The sequence below is a fragment of the Silurus aristotelis genome, assembly GCF_946808225.1.
Source record: "Silurus aristotelis genome assembly, chromosome: 8".
In the NCBI taxonomy this organism is placed as follows: domain Eukaryota; kingdom Metazoa; phylum Chordata; class Actinopteri; order Siluriformes; family Siluridae; genus Silurus; species Silurus aristotelis.
This window is the reverse complement of record NC_139581.1, coordinates 14,093,299-14,108,518: the sequence shown is the minus strand read 5'-3', so window position 1 is coordinate 14,108,518 and position 15,220 is coordinate 14,093,299. Positions and strand designations below refer to the sequence as shown.

General features: G+C 37.1%; 1 protein-coding gene across 1 annotated transcript in view; it reads right to left on the bottom strand.

Moving 5' to 3' along the window:
* The window catches only part of nova2 (NOVA alternative splicing regulator 2), a 40,636-nt gene that overhangs the window by 5,898 nt on the left and 19,518 nt on the right, over nt 1–15,220 (bottom strand). Inside the window, exon 3 of the mRNA XM_083548620.1 lies at nt 8,487–8,653. Within this exon, the coding sequence (XP_083404746.1) occupies nt 8,487–8,653 (167 nt within the window). The remainder of the gene's footprint in view (nt 1–8,486; nt 8,654–15,220) is intronic.

The window sequence follows — 15,220 nt, the reverse complement described above, 5'->3', positions numbered from 1 at the left end:
GTCGAACGTATTAAGTGAGTGAGTGAGTGAGTGAGTGAGTGAGTGTGTGTGGGTTTTTGTCCTCATGCTTTCTGCACTGTGAATCACTGAGTAAAAAGAGGCTCCTCGTGAAAAGCATCGACTCCCAGGGGTCAGTGTTTCCATGGCAACTCGACTCCAGCATTCAAGGGGCGACTGAAAGGGAGTTGGAACAGTGCATAGCAACCAACCACCCTTTTCTACACATGGAAACACACACACACACACACACACACACACACACACACACACACACACACACACACCTGCACACACGTAAACACCATTGTGCTCTTAAAACACATTCCACTTCATTCAAGAAATATTTAAAAAGGCGCAGTCAAACATACATATAAGTGTTTCATCATGGTCCCAAACACCCAAAATACGCATGCCCCTTTTGTTGTTTTGAGAATGGAGAAAGGGTGGCATGTTTACTCACTAATTCATTCACAACCAGAATCTGTCTAAAAGATTTCTTATGCTTTAAAGAAAAACCTATACGACATAAGCGTAACTATGTATAGAACATATATGCTAGTATGTACAGTATAACATTAGACCAAAGTAAACACGCATATAACAGATGCTTTGAGCATCTGCCAGTTAATTAGTTCCATTTCCCAAAATGAAACCAATAGGCTGATAGCCACATTTACACAATTCTGATTCAAGCATATTTGCACACTGTCATAATGACAGATATAGAGAGGGAAATACTTCAAAAAAGATGAGAGGAGCAGGCTAACAGAACAGAGAAGGAAAAGGGGGTGGTGATTGGCTCAGTCTTGCACTTGTTCTTTTGTTTCATTCCCTTTTCACTTTATGCATTATGCTGCAGTGCGCTGCCAGCAGACCCGGCACTACAGCGACTGCTGAGCTCCACTGCCACAGCTTTATCTAAAATGCATTTACGTGGAAATTGAAGGCAGGAAGTAACTTTCAATTTTTCACCTCAAATGAAAAGGCAGAACTCTGTTAAATAGGAGAATTGTGTTTTTTTTTTTATGCAATAGAACCTGAGTCACAGAGTGCAAGCATTGAAATGTATTCTTACTCGTGAGCACTGTTAAAATTCATTGTACGAATTAATTATATAATAGTTACATACCAAAAATTATATTATAAAATATCCCTGTTACATTTAGCATTTATATATATATATATATATATATATATATATATATATATATATATATATATATATATATATATATATATATATATATATATATATATATATATATATAATATAAGAGTTTCTAACATATTGGCAGTAAAACTGTGAAAAGGTCATTTTTAATATTTTTTTATTTAATAGCTGGCTAAGTAAAAAAAAAGAAATTATTTTATAAATTTTTGTAAAAGATTTAGTATAAAAATGTATCATTAAATCAGCTGTTTTTTAAAAAGATATCATATATCTGCAGTTATCTCAGATCGGTGAAACTGAGAATTTGTGTATAATGATAATTTATCACAATCTTAATATTAAATCATGATATTTCCAATTACAAAAATTCACATATTGCGTTTGATGAGATTTTGGCTCAAGGCATATAGGAAAAAACAGCAGTTAATGAGAGGGATTTAAAAAAAAACATGGAACGGATAAGAAATAGGTAGCGTGACAGGGGAAAGGGGGCTGGGTAGTTGTGCGAGACGAAATGAAAGAGGGCATGTAGTATGTGTACTTTTAAAAATGAGAGCTGTTCCTGGACCTTCATCCATATGGAATTACTAACCTTTGATGAACTGTCAGCATGTGTGAGTGTGCAGGGGGTTGTGGGTAATGGTTAATAAAATGCAGCTCAGTCATAAATGATCCGTGCATCTATACTCTGCTATTTCAAAGCTGTGCTTTTTTGCTACATCTCTGCCTCACAAAATAAATAAAATGAGAGCAGAGTCTGAGCCCAGCATAAATTCAACAAAGGAAAAGCCTTCTTTCTGCTGAGCTTTCACTGAAGCTGCAAATGAGCCCTCCTGAGCCTGTGCAATCGCACATCTAAAGACGCTCTCCAACAGGCTCCACTGACACATGCAGCATCGTGTACAAACCCCCTGGAAACAATTCACAACACTGCCCAAGTAAACACAAGACCTGAATGTGCATATCTTTTCTAATAGCATGGTGATAAACCCAAAACGCTCTCAGAGCTCTCTGTGAAACACATAGTGGAGTTGAGGATTTGGACAATACCACAGGGCCTTTCGGGGCCCACCCAACCCTCCGAGGAAAACATCAAATTTTCCCCTCCACCACACACACAGACAAACACACACACATAAGCACCCACACACACTGCCTGTATCTGCACCCCTGAATGATGTGTGATTCCACAACTGAAGCCGTTTGCACTTTGAAGTCTTAAGCGCTCGACTCTAGGATAATCGCCTGTCTCCTGATCCCAGGCTTAATCGCCCATCCCTTTGCTGCATCTGTGTGCTCTGACCACTGGCATTAACTCTAAAAAAAAAGCACAGCATATCTCGTAGCTGGTTATTAATAACACACAGTCCTCTTCCTCACCTTCAAAGTCTGAAGGTTGGTCAAGCTTGCACTACTCTGGTTAGAGGGAACCACATTCACAAAAGATGCAAAGAGCTACTGACATTTGTTGTCGTTTTTTATTCAGAATGAAGGGAGGAATTTGCTCTAGCCTGGAGGATTACTCTCGCCTGTCATTTCCATCCCTCCCACTGTCATGCTAAGCTTTTTGCTTAACCTTTACTTTCCTTTCACATTAACTTCTGTTTAAATGACACAAGTGAAGATAAGTGAAAAGGAGCAGAGGGGGTAATTATTGAATTGTAAACATTACACATTTAGGGGGTGTGATTAGGAAATGCTAACTCTGATGATCGTCCTGCATTATTCATCAATGTGTTGGCAGTGTGTCAGTGTTAAATGAAACTTGATTTAAAATATTTCTTTCATGCCATCAAACCAGGTCATGTTTGACATGAAATGACCACCAGGAGAACTCTAAGTCATCAAGGGTGCAAAAATAGTTTGGCCTAAAATAACTCCAAATCATGAGCAAATCTACCTGCTGCTACACCACAATTACACACGTAATGTTCTTTAGCAGGGTGCAGTCTGATATCGTAAAACTATTCAAATTTCCTGGCCTGAGACTATGCTTTGCTGTGTTTGAACGTATACATAACTAAAGCTGTAACTGTGTACAGTTGAAACAAATACTTAGAAAAGCTGCACACTCAATGTATTAACCCTTAGAACTTGAACAGATCCTGCAATGACTATGGTTACTTTGAGCAAATAAGTATTATTTCCACTGCAGTAGTGTAAAATAATCTGATTTGGTCCAAAAGGTTTCCCTATTCCCTATGCGGGATGTATTGTATAATAATAATTTATATTGTATGTCCAATTAGGAATTACTTTAGTCACGGATAAATTGTATACTGACAGTTCTCTTATCAAATCAGTTCAGAGCAAGTACAATATCACAGCAAACAAATGAGAGAGACTATTTGAATTAATAATAATTTGTCTTTAGCCATGACAGGATAATTTATGCAATGCATGACTCATTTGTTTTATATTCTTAGAAGCCTATAATAAAAGAAGTAAAAAGAATTGAATATAAAAAAGTGCACAAATGTTCCAGTATTCAGTAAAAATAGAATAATGTTTAAAAAGTCTGACAACCTAATGCATAATCTCTGCATAATCTCAAAATACTGACAGATTAGTTGGCAAAATAATTCGATTCAGATCTTGAAGCACAACTATTATCTATTTTTAATATGAAATTTCACAACTGTAAACTAACACAGGTCAAAACTGTAATGGGCAAACGATTAATTTATATAATTAATCAAGCTTTGCATGCATTATACCTTAATCAAGATTTGCATTCATCCAAATGATCTAAATACCTTGTATTTAACTAAAATGAAAAATAGGTGTGATACATTTTTTCTTTTAAAAATAAATAAATATACAGGCATATTTATTTTCACAATATAACCCTTTGGATTAAAATGTGTTTGTGATCCAGAAAAGCACACATTCGTTTGTGTGTGTCAATCTTTTGGCTGGTGCTGCATGTGTTACTAAAGATCAAATGACTTACGATCAAATGCTTTATCGACTGAACAAGCTTCAGGGAACTAAAAGCTGCTAGTAAAACAGACGATGAAATTGAAACAAAATATAAACATAAATAACTTTCTTAAAAGTAGTAAGTTATCAAACGACCCTGCAGATATCTACATTCCAAAACAGAAGATAAAAGGCGTTCTTTATACATATATATTTTATAATATTTGAGTTTGATTTATTATTCATTATTCTAAAATTTTAGACAGCACACATCCTTGGTTTCATCAGAGAATTCCACAACTCGCCTCTCCAGGGGTCAGAGATTATCAGAAGGTGTGATGAGACCCAGTGTATATGTAATTCTGGCACTAACTAATGAGATTTGCAGATTCATAGGCACTGCTGGAAATATCTGGCATGTTCTAATATACACAGTGTAGATTTCAAAATTAAGCAGAAATATTATCAGCCAGGTTTGTGCAGAGGTTAACAAAGACAATTAAGACAAGCTTAAAAAAGAATTGGTTAAAACTACCATAAACAGTATTAAACAATATAAACAGTTATTATTATTATTATTATTATTATTATTATTATTATTATTATTATTTTATGGTATATATAGAAAACATCGCTACAGTCATAATAACTAGAGGCTTAATAAATTATAAATTGAAATAAAAGAAAAAAAAAATAATATATATATATATATATATATATATATATATATATATATATATATATATATATATATATATATATATATATATATATATATATATAGTCTTTGTATAAAATATTTTCCTATTATAGAGTAAAATACTGTGAGATGAAACCTGCATAAAATAATCAGGCTGACAGCAGCATCACTCAGAGCCTAATGACTGCTTCCTACAAATGCATCGCCATCCTTTTCCCCAAAAGGACACACACGCATGCACATACACACACACACACACACACACACACACACACACACACACACACACACACACACACACACACACACACAGATTCTGAGAGCTAGCTTGTAATTTCTTCCTCCAAGAAGAGATCTGAGCCCAGCATTTGCGGGATGCAATTCCTTGTCAGACAACCAGTGTTGTGTAAGGCTTTTCCTCTGCACTGGCTGCTCTCCAAATCGGATCGATACACGACAGAAAAAAGACAGTGACCTTTGGAGTGGGTTGATGGATTTGAAGGTTAAAAATGGCATAAATTATTTCTGGCTACCTTGAGCCTCAGCCACCCCCTCACCCCCCAGAGACTAGAAAGGGAAAAGGATGGTCGGATAGTGTCAGACACAAGTTGTTGTTTTTTTCATTTCCGACGTTATTGCAATTTCCCTGACGTCGCTTTTAATTTAGCAGACGAGTGGTGCACACTGCTGATTTGTGTGTGTGTGTATTTGTGTGTGTGTATTTGTGTGTGTGTGTGTGTGTGTGTGTGTGTGTGTGTGTGTGTGTGTGTGTGTGTGTGTGTTCGCTCCAATAAGAAACCTTATTAGATTCAAGATGCAGGATAATTAAATAGGCTAGTGTTTGCTGAAATCTAGAGGGAAATGGTGGTTTATGTGGCAAACAGAAAGACCACTGAAGTCAATCCCCAACCATCATTATCAATACAATGGAGAGATAATAACACAGTGGGCATTATCTATATTTCTAATAGATACGATTTATTCAAATAGCCATACTGGCCTTTTCCAATATGTTTTTATATGTTTTGTTTTCTGAAACTAGTGCTTGATTTTATATTGCAGCACTAAGATATAAAATAATGGAACATTTCATTATTTAAAAAAAATCACAAAAATCACACAGTATATATTTTAGCATGCCTAATGAAATAATGTTGCATTTTTTTATGTGTGAGAAAAAAAGGATTTTCCAAAAATGCTCCTCTAGGGAGTGCAATTAGAACTATCTTAGAGTCACGGAGACTCCTTATTTCCTGTGCATTTAAAGGCTACTTCCTTTAGGGAGCAGGCAATAACAGGATGTGGGAAGCAGGTGTTACATTAGTGAGGAAGAGGTCAAAGGAAACTCAGCCTCCACCAAGAAACCACTGGTGAATGAGAGAACGTGAGATAAAAACAGGGCTGTATTCAAATAGTCATGAATACAGTCCTTAAATTCGCTTCCGTTAACTCGTCTAAAATGACGGTCAGTGAAAACAAGAGATCATCTACTTTCATATTTAAATGGAAATATGTTGAATTGGGAATTTTGTGTGTGTGTGTGTGTGTGTGTGTGTGTGTGTGTGTGTGTGTGTGTGTGTGTGTGTGTGTGTGTGTGTGTGTGTGTGTGTGTGTTTAAATATATATAAGAAATCTAATGTGTTTTTACCTGAGACAAGTGTGAGGTACTCCAGGAACATAGAAGCCCTATTATAAACATTTATAATGATAAATGTCTATTCTGACTATTTTAGATAACTCAGAGTTAATATAGCAATTCATGCTAAGGGGTCAATTACTAAAATCCATTGCATCTCTGAGAACTACTAGCTAGTTTAGTACCAGTTAGCTAGAAGGTTAGATAAAAGTATCTCTAAAGCATAAAATATATAATACTAATAAAAAACAATAATAATAATAATAATAATTATTATTATTATTATTATTATTATTATTATTATTATTATTATTATACTCATATTAATAATACGTTCTTATACTGTCATTTCTAATGAGAATACATTTGTAGTTTGTTTAAAATCTGTTTTATTAATGCATTAGCATTTAGAAAATGTTAAATGGTTTAAAACAGCATGTTTAACATCCTATTGGGAATAGAGAAATTCTGACAATACCGCTGGATCATAAATGCATCAGTAACCTTTTAGTGCTATTAGATTATGATAATCAAAATGATTTACCATGATCTGTCATGTTTTATGTACTCCATGGTATGTTCGCACTGTGTGTGCTATGGTGTTGGCATGAGGAGGTGGTCCGGTCACAATACTGGATTTAAATGAAGTTTGGTGTTAGCTGTCCTCATCCCTGTCCCCCTACCACTGTTTGGCAGTAAGATTAGTGGCTGTCAATCTTTTCAGGAGTCCGGCAGCTGTTGTTTAACATGGAGTTGTTCACATCTTATCTTACATCCCTCTTTCAGTATGCCCCCTGGGGCCAGCAGTAATGAAACACATGCCACAACAGCCGGGCTTCTGACAATATGTGCAGAAAAAGCGTAACAAAGAAACTGGATAGAAACGCGTTATTGTTGCTGGTCCTCCGATCGCTGTCTGGCAGTATAACAGATTATATGAAGACACCGGTTTCTTAATCCCCTAATTATTATTTATCACAATAACACACATTTCAATATTTATCAAAAGGTATAAGTCAATTGTAGCAGCATTCTGCTCTGCTCTGTATGCTTACATTTTAAAGCTGTAACGCCGAATGTGCATAGAAATAAGTGAGACTGTGTGCTTTCTTTTAGCTGCTGTCTGGGTGTGTGAAGAGAGGAGGAGACAGTAGAGTCGCCATCACACCAGTGCAGAGGTGTGTTGCCTGTCTGATAACTCCTATAATTATGTGCATTAATAAGTGTGACAGCTATGTGGAAACAGACAGCCTACATTGCCTTCCAATAACACCCCCCCCTCCCCTCGACAATGAATCCAGGTTAAGGCTCTGCAGAGATTGCAACACACCCATAAAAACACAATGGCGTTAACAAGGCACTCAAGGGAGAATTACTGCCACGGGATTAGGCGCATCACTGTTTTAAATAATGCATAAATAGTGACCCGGGATTCTTTTTTTTTGTCTGGGGTCAGTTTAATTAAAAGAACGAGAAATAAACAAGTGCAATCTATGTAGCAAACAATACAGTGGCCAACAGGATCGATAGCATGTAATTGTGAAGTTGACTAGTGGTAATAATTGCTTAAAGAGGCAGCTAGAACATAATCAATGATGTGTCTAATCGAGCCATACGATCGCAATCTTTGTGCATTTGTTTGTAATACAAAAGGCCAATGCGACTGTTTCATTTTATAACCGTGATTATCAAGCTTTACAATGTGAGATAATGTGATCAAAATGCTTTTTTTTTTTCGTGTGTTTACAAGATTTTGGCTTTATTAGCAGATGTTAGTAGGCCTTAGGTAATTTGGAAATTTGCATCTCAATTACCACTTCTAAATGGAATGCATCTGAATCCTAATGCTGATCTGCAGCATTGAATCTAAATAAATGAGGAAGCTGTAATCATGATAACATGCTGCATGCTACCTAATAGCTTAATCATCAGGCTATTTTTCTCCTGAGGCTATACATCCTGTGCTGCATTGTCACCTTCTTAGCTGCAAAGGAAATAGGACGTTAAAGTGTCAGTGCAGTGGGCAGGGAGCATGACCTGAGGATACAAGGTCTCACCTGTTTGATGCGGTCTGGGTTGACTGTGGTCTGTGGCTGAAGTATGCTGACTGGCTCTGTTTTGGCGGCACTCTGAGGCATCTCCCGGACCTTCTCAGCTATGAAATCATGGACACTGTTAAGGGCCTCAACAGTGCCCTGGATCAAACACACTCGCTCAGTCGTTCCTGGTGAAGACAAAATGAGAGAAACAAAGTGCATTTTTAATTTAGCCAAGTTGAAGACACAGAGCCCCATACGAATACTAAATGATCTGTAGAAAAAGATTGTCTTGGGTCTTTTATGGAAAATCCATTATAACTTTTTTCACTTTCAGTCCTTCAGTTCCAAACTTTCACGACTCGTCCAGATTAGCAATACAATGCAATAAAATGCATCCTGCAATGAATTATCATGCAATAAGCCTGTTAGTCAGCAATAACTACAATTCTTTCCCAAATGTAATTATTTACTGGTGTTCAGCATGTTCTTGTTGTTAATGGCTTTTGGGGTTGCAGACACAGTGATATAGCATATTTTTCATTTACCTACAAGCTTTCACAATCAACTTTTCTAGAGAAATTGGGAGATATTCTTGAGCTTAAAATACTTTAGCTCAGATATCATGTGCTTTGCCATATTCCTGGCATAACCAGCATAGGACATGTTCTCAAATAGGACAATAAGACATCTGTTGGCTGACAATGTGCAAATCCAGGCACACAATTAGATATGATTTATTGTACTAAAGACTAAAGATCTACAGTTTAGACATGTGCACATGTATGTATTTATCTGTGTACATGCAGACTAGACTTTTGAAAGCAGCTGCAATAACAGCACTGCTATTTTCGGCAGTCACAGATGGTCTTCCATTAGATAGATGCCCAAGTTTCCAAGTTTAATTAATTCTGATCTGATATCTGATTCCTCAACATGTTTTTAATAGGCAGGGGGAGTGTGTCGCCAGTGGTATTTAAATAGTGTAAATGCCTGTAGGTACAGCAAATAGTACATTATCCTAAGACTCATACGTTCATTATTGTTTCAGCGAAAACCCTCGGCCTCTGGTTGCATTTCAAAATGAATGGTGTACTTGAGAGTATAACGAACCCGTGCTTCAAATGCAGCCAAGAATGGTGGTTAGATTCCAAAAACACAACAATAACCAGCACAAACATGAGTGTGTGTGATATCTTGAGAGAAAGTGAATTAGAGTGAGGGACACAAACCAATAAACTAATCCTCAGCCAGAAACTCTCTAGGCCTCTGGGATGGTGGGATGCAAATAGGCCCTTATCAGCACTGTGCAGTAAGGGCTTCCGACTTCCTCTAGCCTGCCATTGTTTTGCTGCAGTGAATGTGATTGGGTCGGGTCCCACCTCGCTGCATGGTGCTCTACTATAAATAAACCCAAGTGAAGAAATATCACACTCATGGTTCGTGTTCATGAAAAAAGAAAAGAAAGCCGTGCTAAGCTCCTGACAGCTGGTGGCCCAAGAGTAATCTGGGACGGACCAATCAGAGAAGCAGATTAGTGAAGCATAGATCACCATTGTTTTGGCAGCAAGTTGAGAAGGAGTGTGCTGGAAAGAGACACCATGTCAGAAACAGTTGAAGACCATAGACACATTGCCAAACATTGCCAAACTTTTAAGTTTCCTAAATGTAAACATAAAATGTGCTATTGTAGTTAGCATGTTAGTACTCTGTTGAATGTTGATGTTTTGACAGACTGATATAAAAGGACTTGGCAGGCTTGGTGAGTGTGTTAGATGGCACTGAGGGGCATGAGAAGGTCAGCTGGTATCCTCTACTTCTACATAAGTGGCACAATGAAGTGCACTATGCATTTTGGAAAACGGGTTAAACTTTTAACTTACTTACTTTAAATCTCAAAACTTGTCTCTACAGTTATTGAAAGAGTGCAAACCTATCAGCAATGTGTTCTGGAGTGTGCAAAAGACATTAAGATAGACCTCAGCTATAAAATTTGAATACAGATACAAGTCCTGCGGGTGACAGTGTGGACTTTTGGATCAGCTTTCAAGGGGATGCACCTTCCAGGAGTTGAGACAGTCCAGCATATTTATCTACAACCCCATGTGATATACATTAGCATGTGTGTAACCCACACATAAGGAAATATTATCTGCTTCAGGCAAAGTATGAGGAAAGGCCTAAACAAATGTATTGTCCAGTTCAGGGGTTTATATAGTCAGCTAGAAACAGCCAGTGTATCTGTATGTACATATGTATGTATATATATTGCTTTTGTAAAATTGATAATCGAATAAGTCATACATTCCTCCCTTACGAGGCTTTGTAAAGCTCCACTTCTCTAGTCTTCCTACTGAGAAACATTCACACATTTTAGAACAAATATTGTCAGAATAACTGAAAACTCATTATAATAAATCAGAAGTCTAAAGTTTTGACAAAATAAGATGCAACGTAGATTCAGTCGACCACAGGGCTCTTAAATAATTGTTATTGGATATTTATTAAACCCATTTAATGTGGAATAAGATATTTGTTAAGTAAATATACTTGATATTGTATTATTTGCTGAACTTCTACTTAAATTTAGATAGCTCTGAAGAAAATACCATTGCAGATGAAAATCTCTTGTCTCTGTAAATGAAGCGGGGGGGGGGGGGGGGGGGGTCAAATAATGATGCGGACCACGTGGTCATTTAACCAGTCAAGATATGAAAGTGTCTTTGAGCTTTTCACTGACATAGCATTAAAGTGTTGGTTTTATTGACTGGTTATTGCAAGTTTAAATGCCAAACCAACATTATATCTGGAAATCTGAGAAAACCTAACTGGTCCTGCTCCTTTTCTGGCCATTTTGTATTTTTTCCCCATTAACCAACCCCAGCCATTAGGGTTGCAAAGCCAGTGCACTCTTAGTGCCGGTCCCAAGCCTGGATAAATTGGGAGGGTTGCGTTAGGAAGGGCATCCAGCGTAAAAACATGTGCCAAATCAAACATTTCATCCATATTCATGTGGATCATGAATATGGATGATCCGCTGTGGATCATAACCATGAGCCTATGTAAAAATAAACATGCTCAACTGCGTAAAGAGGTTAGCAATTCAAAAAGATGCAGTGGATAAAATTGTGCTTCTCAAGTTGACCATTCTGGCCTTTACAATCTCAGATGGGCAGCAGTGATGACTAACTAGTTAAAGAAAAATAGTTAGTTGGCCTATAACGATGTAAAAATTGAAATACAAATAATAATGTTACCATTATGATTCCTTTTCGTTGTATAATTCACGTTTCTTACCGAGACATGTTTTGGGCACACACATTAGAAGGAAACATCCTTAAATTTCATAAACATCATTAACTCCAAACACAGTGTGCTCCTAAAAGTCCTTGAATAGTGAAGACAACTGTCATTTAAAAAGTGCTGATCACAACATATTTCAATTCAATGGAGGAGTCAGAAAGATGGATCGATCATGGATTGACAGGGCACTGAAACCACAGATATACACACAGAAAACTCAATAACCAATTACACTGACATGTGCAGCATAACGGATGAGAGCGACTGTTGGAACCAAGGGAAAAGCTGTCCGTCACTGAAACCACAGAGGGAATGCTCCAGAAACAGTCTCCATATTGAGTCCACATATATGAGTACATTTTGGCTCCAATGTGATTGACATCTTCAGAATCTTCTTACTAAGGCCCACAGGGGCTCTGGAGCACAAGGACCCTGCCCTTGGACAAGTTTACAGATGTTTCCTGGCTTTACATTCCAATTAGACATGAGAGAGTGAGAAAGTGTGCTGGAGGTACTGTGAAAGCGAAGGAGACTGAAAAAACTGCCTTCACCCTTCATGTTTCTGTCCGTCCAACACAAGCCACTTAAATGCAGTCACCAACCAGATGGGTCCTGTAATAAATGGGCATTTAATACAGGGACACAAATGTGCGTTGCAGTTTGGTTGTTGTTGTTTTTTGTTTTTTTTTGTGGGGGGCTTTCCAGGCACTATGACATAGCTCCATCACCATGGCAACTGGCAGACCTCCTGAAAATATTGTGGGGCAGCTGCAGATGATGTAATGTGTTATTATTCAAAGTAAAGAGGCAGCATGCAAGGCAGTGACAGCAAGGCAGCAATGCATGTGCTTATGTCATTATGTTAAAGAAATCTGCTAATGGTTTCCACAAAAAAAAAAAAGTTTGTGTCTTTAAAACTAGCCATGTAGTTAATGTGTCAGTTTACTTTTGTGCTCCCCTGTGAATGCAAACGCTGCCACAGCTGACTAGACTGAACTGCAGACCTAAATTTAAAAGAGAGACAAAAAGGATCCTCCCTTTATTTTTTGTTGTCTTGTTTGTTTGTGCAGCACAGGTTTTCCTACCGCATGCAACATACAAGGAGAACAGTTCAAGAAGGATAGGAAAGTCTCCAAAGAATAACAAAAGCCTTGGAAGAAAGAGTGAATTCCTATTCAGTGATGTCAGTTTTATTGAGGGTTTCGGGTCCCTACCTCCTCATGACTTTCTTCAGTTTAACCCAATCCTGAACCCTCCCAACAACAGCTCATCCCTCCTTCCATACAGATCCTACTGTACAATCATGTCGACTTGGGGCCCATGGTAGAAAACAGCTGGATAATCATAACTGTCTAACTGCCTTAATCTTTACTCAGAAGCATGTTCTTTCTCTCATCCACCCAAAGACGGACTTCACACTCTGGTGAGAGGTTTGAATACAGAGAATGGTCAGATTGAGAAAGGAAAGGCATAAAAGTCATAGAAAAAATATGAGATATAAAATAAGTGCAATGCTTAAAAGAAAAAAATGTTTTTCCTTCAAAATAGATTCTTGACACAAAACATAAATCCAGTTTGTCTTTCCACTGCCTCATGCGCTTTCTGTTACTTGGCAAGTTATCCCCTAACCTTGTCCAGACATATAACATACTTTCAGAACAGCCATGAAATACATATACAGTATATATAATATGAACTACTATTCAAGCAACTTAAAAGTGTGAGCAAAAACATGGCATGTGAAGGATGTTTCCCTGCAAGCATGTAAATTTGGGTGAGTGTTTTGGTGACTCATTGCTCAATGAGGAAGTGACTTTAAAGCATAGTGTTGAGACCTAATGAAAATGCTTTGCAGATTTTAGAAGGGGGGGAGTCCAGGAAACAAATCTAAGTTTGATGTCATAGGTATACTGGGTTTGCTTTTGCTCAGATGTATGTGTATTTTACAACTGGACAGGGGTTCGAGTATAGAATGGCTGTAATCTGAATAAAGAACTAGCTCTACCTTGGCTGAGTGTCTTTGTTCATTTTCATTGTAGTATTCTATGCAGGATGTGGGGTGGTAACTTTAATTCATTATATGGGAATTGTTATGTCAACTCATCAATCTATGCTTATTTTTTTCAAATTTCTGTGCAAAATGCTTTGCCATATTCAAGACAACGCATAAAATAAAAAAGTTAACTGAATAAATTCCATGTGCAGAGTTAAAATTTTCTTTTGTTTAGATAATAGAAATGTTAAGATTTGTTGAAGAATATTTGTTTTAGGGTATAGTACTCTGCCCTATTATTTTCTATGTGACACTAGTGTTAGCAGCAGTAGTTACAACAATGGACAAATTTTGTAGAAATTTTATCAGGCACTACTAAAGATCACTGTGATGTTCTGTTTAATTTATTACCCAAATGGTGACTGATGACTTAATATTTCTGCTTAGTAATCTAAGGGTAGCCAATTTTAGCATAAAATACTTGTATATGGTACAGCACACTTGGCTAAGGAATCACTGATTTGTATTATGTGGAAAAATAGCTATATTTTCTTTCCGATTTGCTCATAAGAGTTGACCCAATTATAAAATAATTGAGTGTCTAAATATGCTTTAATTTCTAACTTTATTCATCAATTAATTATTCAAATGTGCTATTAAGTGTGCAAGTGTGCAAACTACACTACATACTAGTCTAGTATAAGGCTAGTCATGTAAGTCATGTAAACACATATACAGCATTCAAGATATCTGCAGTGCCATCTGTGAAATGTATACTAATAAATTCTAATTTATCAACATTTGATTAATTTATTGCTATAAAAGTTCCTGGATAATGACTAAAATGTAGAGTAAACCTTCAAATGAAACCTTCACTATTACAGTGCAGGGATACATTGGTAAGATGTAAAATCCATACATGCTTTAATCTTTCCTCCTTGTTATAGGTAGTGTTGTTTTATAGACCCTAAAGTTACATGCACCTGCAGGTTAACTTGCTTACATTTATATACCATAACAAAGTGCAAATGATCTCTGTTTATTTTATAAGGGTTACAACAGAACAATTATCTGAGTGCACAGGGAATAATATAATGAACAAATGCATGAACACATTTGTTTTATGGACACAAAATGCACATCCCTGTGCCTATTTGCGTTCTCTGAAGACTTGTATGATAAATGCAGCTGGTGTGAATTCCTGGTCAGCACAGCTGATTCCGACAGTGACTGATGTACTATCTGGCATTAGGTTATGGAACAGAAGGAGGAGGAGCCATTCCCTAATTCACTGTACTCCAGTACCCCATCATAATCCACAGGGCGCTCAGGCGACCTAATTAAGATCCCTCCCTGCTCTGTATAAATAATGAAGCAGTCTGCCTGAGTTGTGGAGTGACAGAAAAGTGTGTGTGTGTGGTGTGTGTGTGAGTGTGTGTGTGTGTGTGTGTGTGTGTGT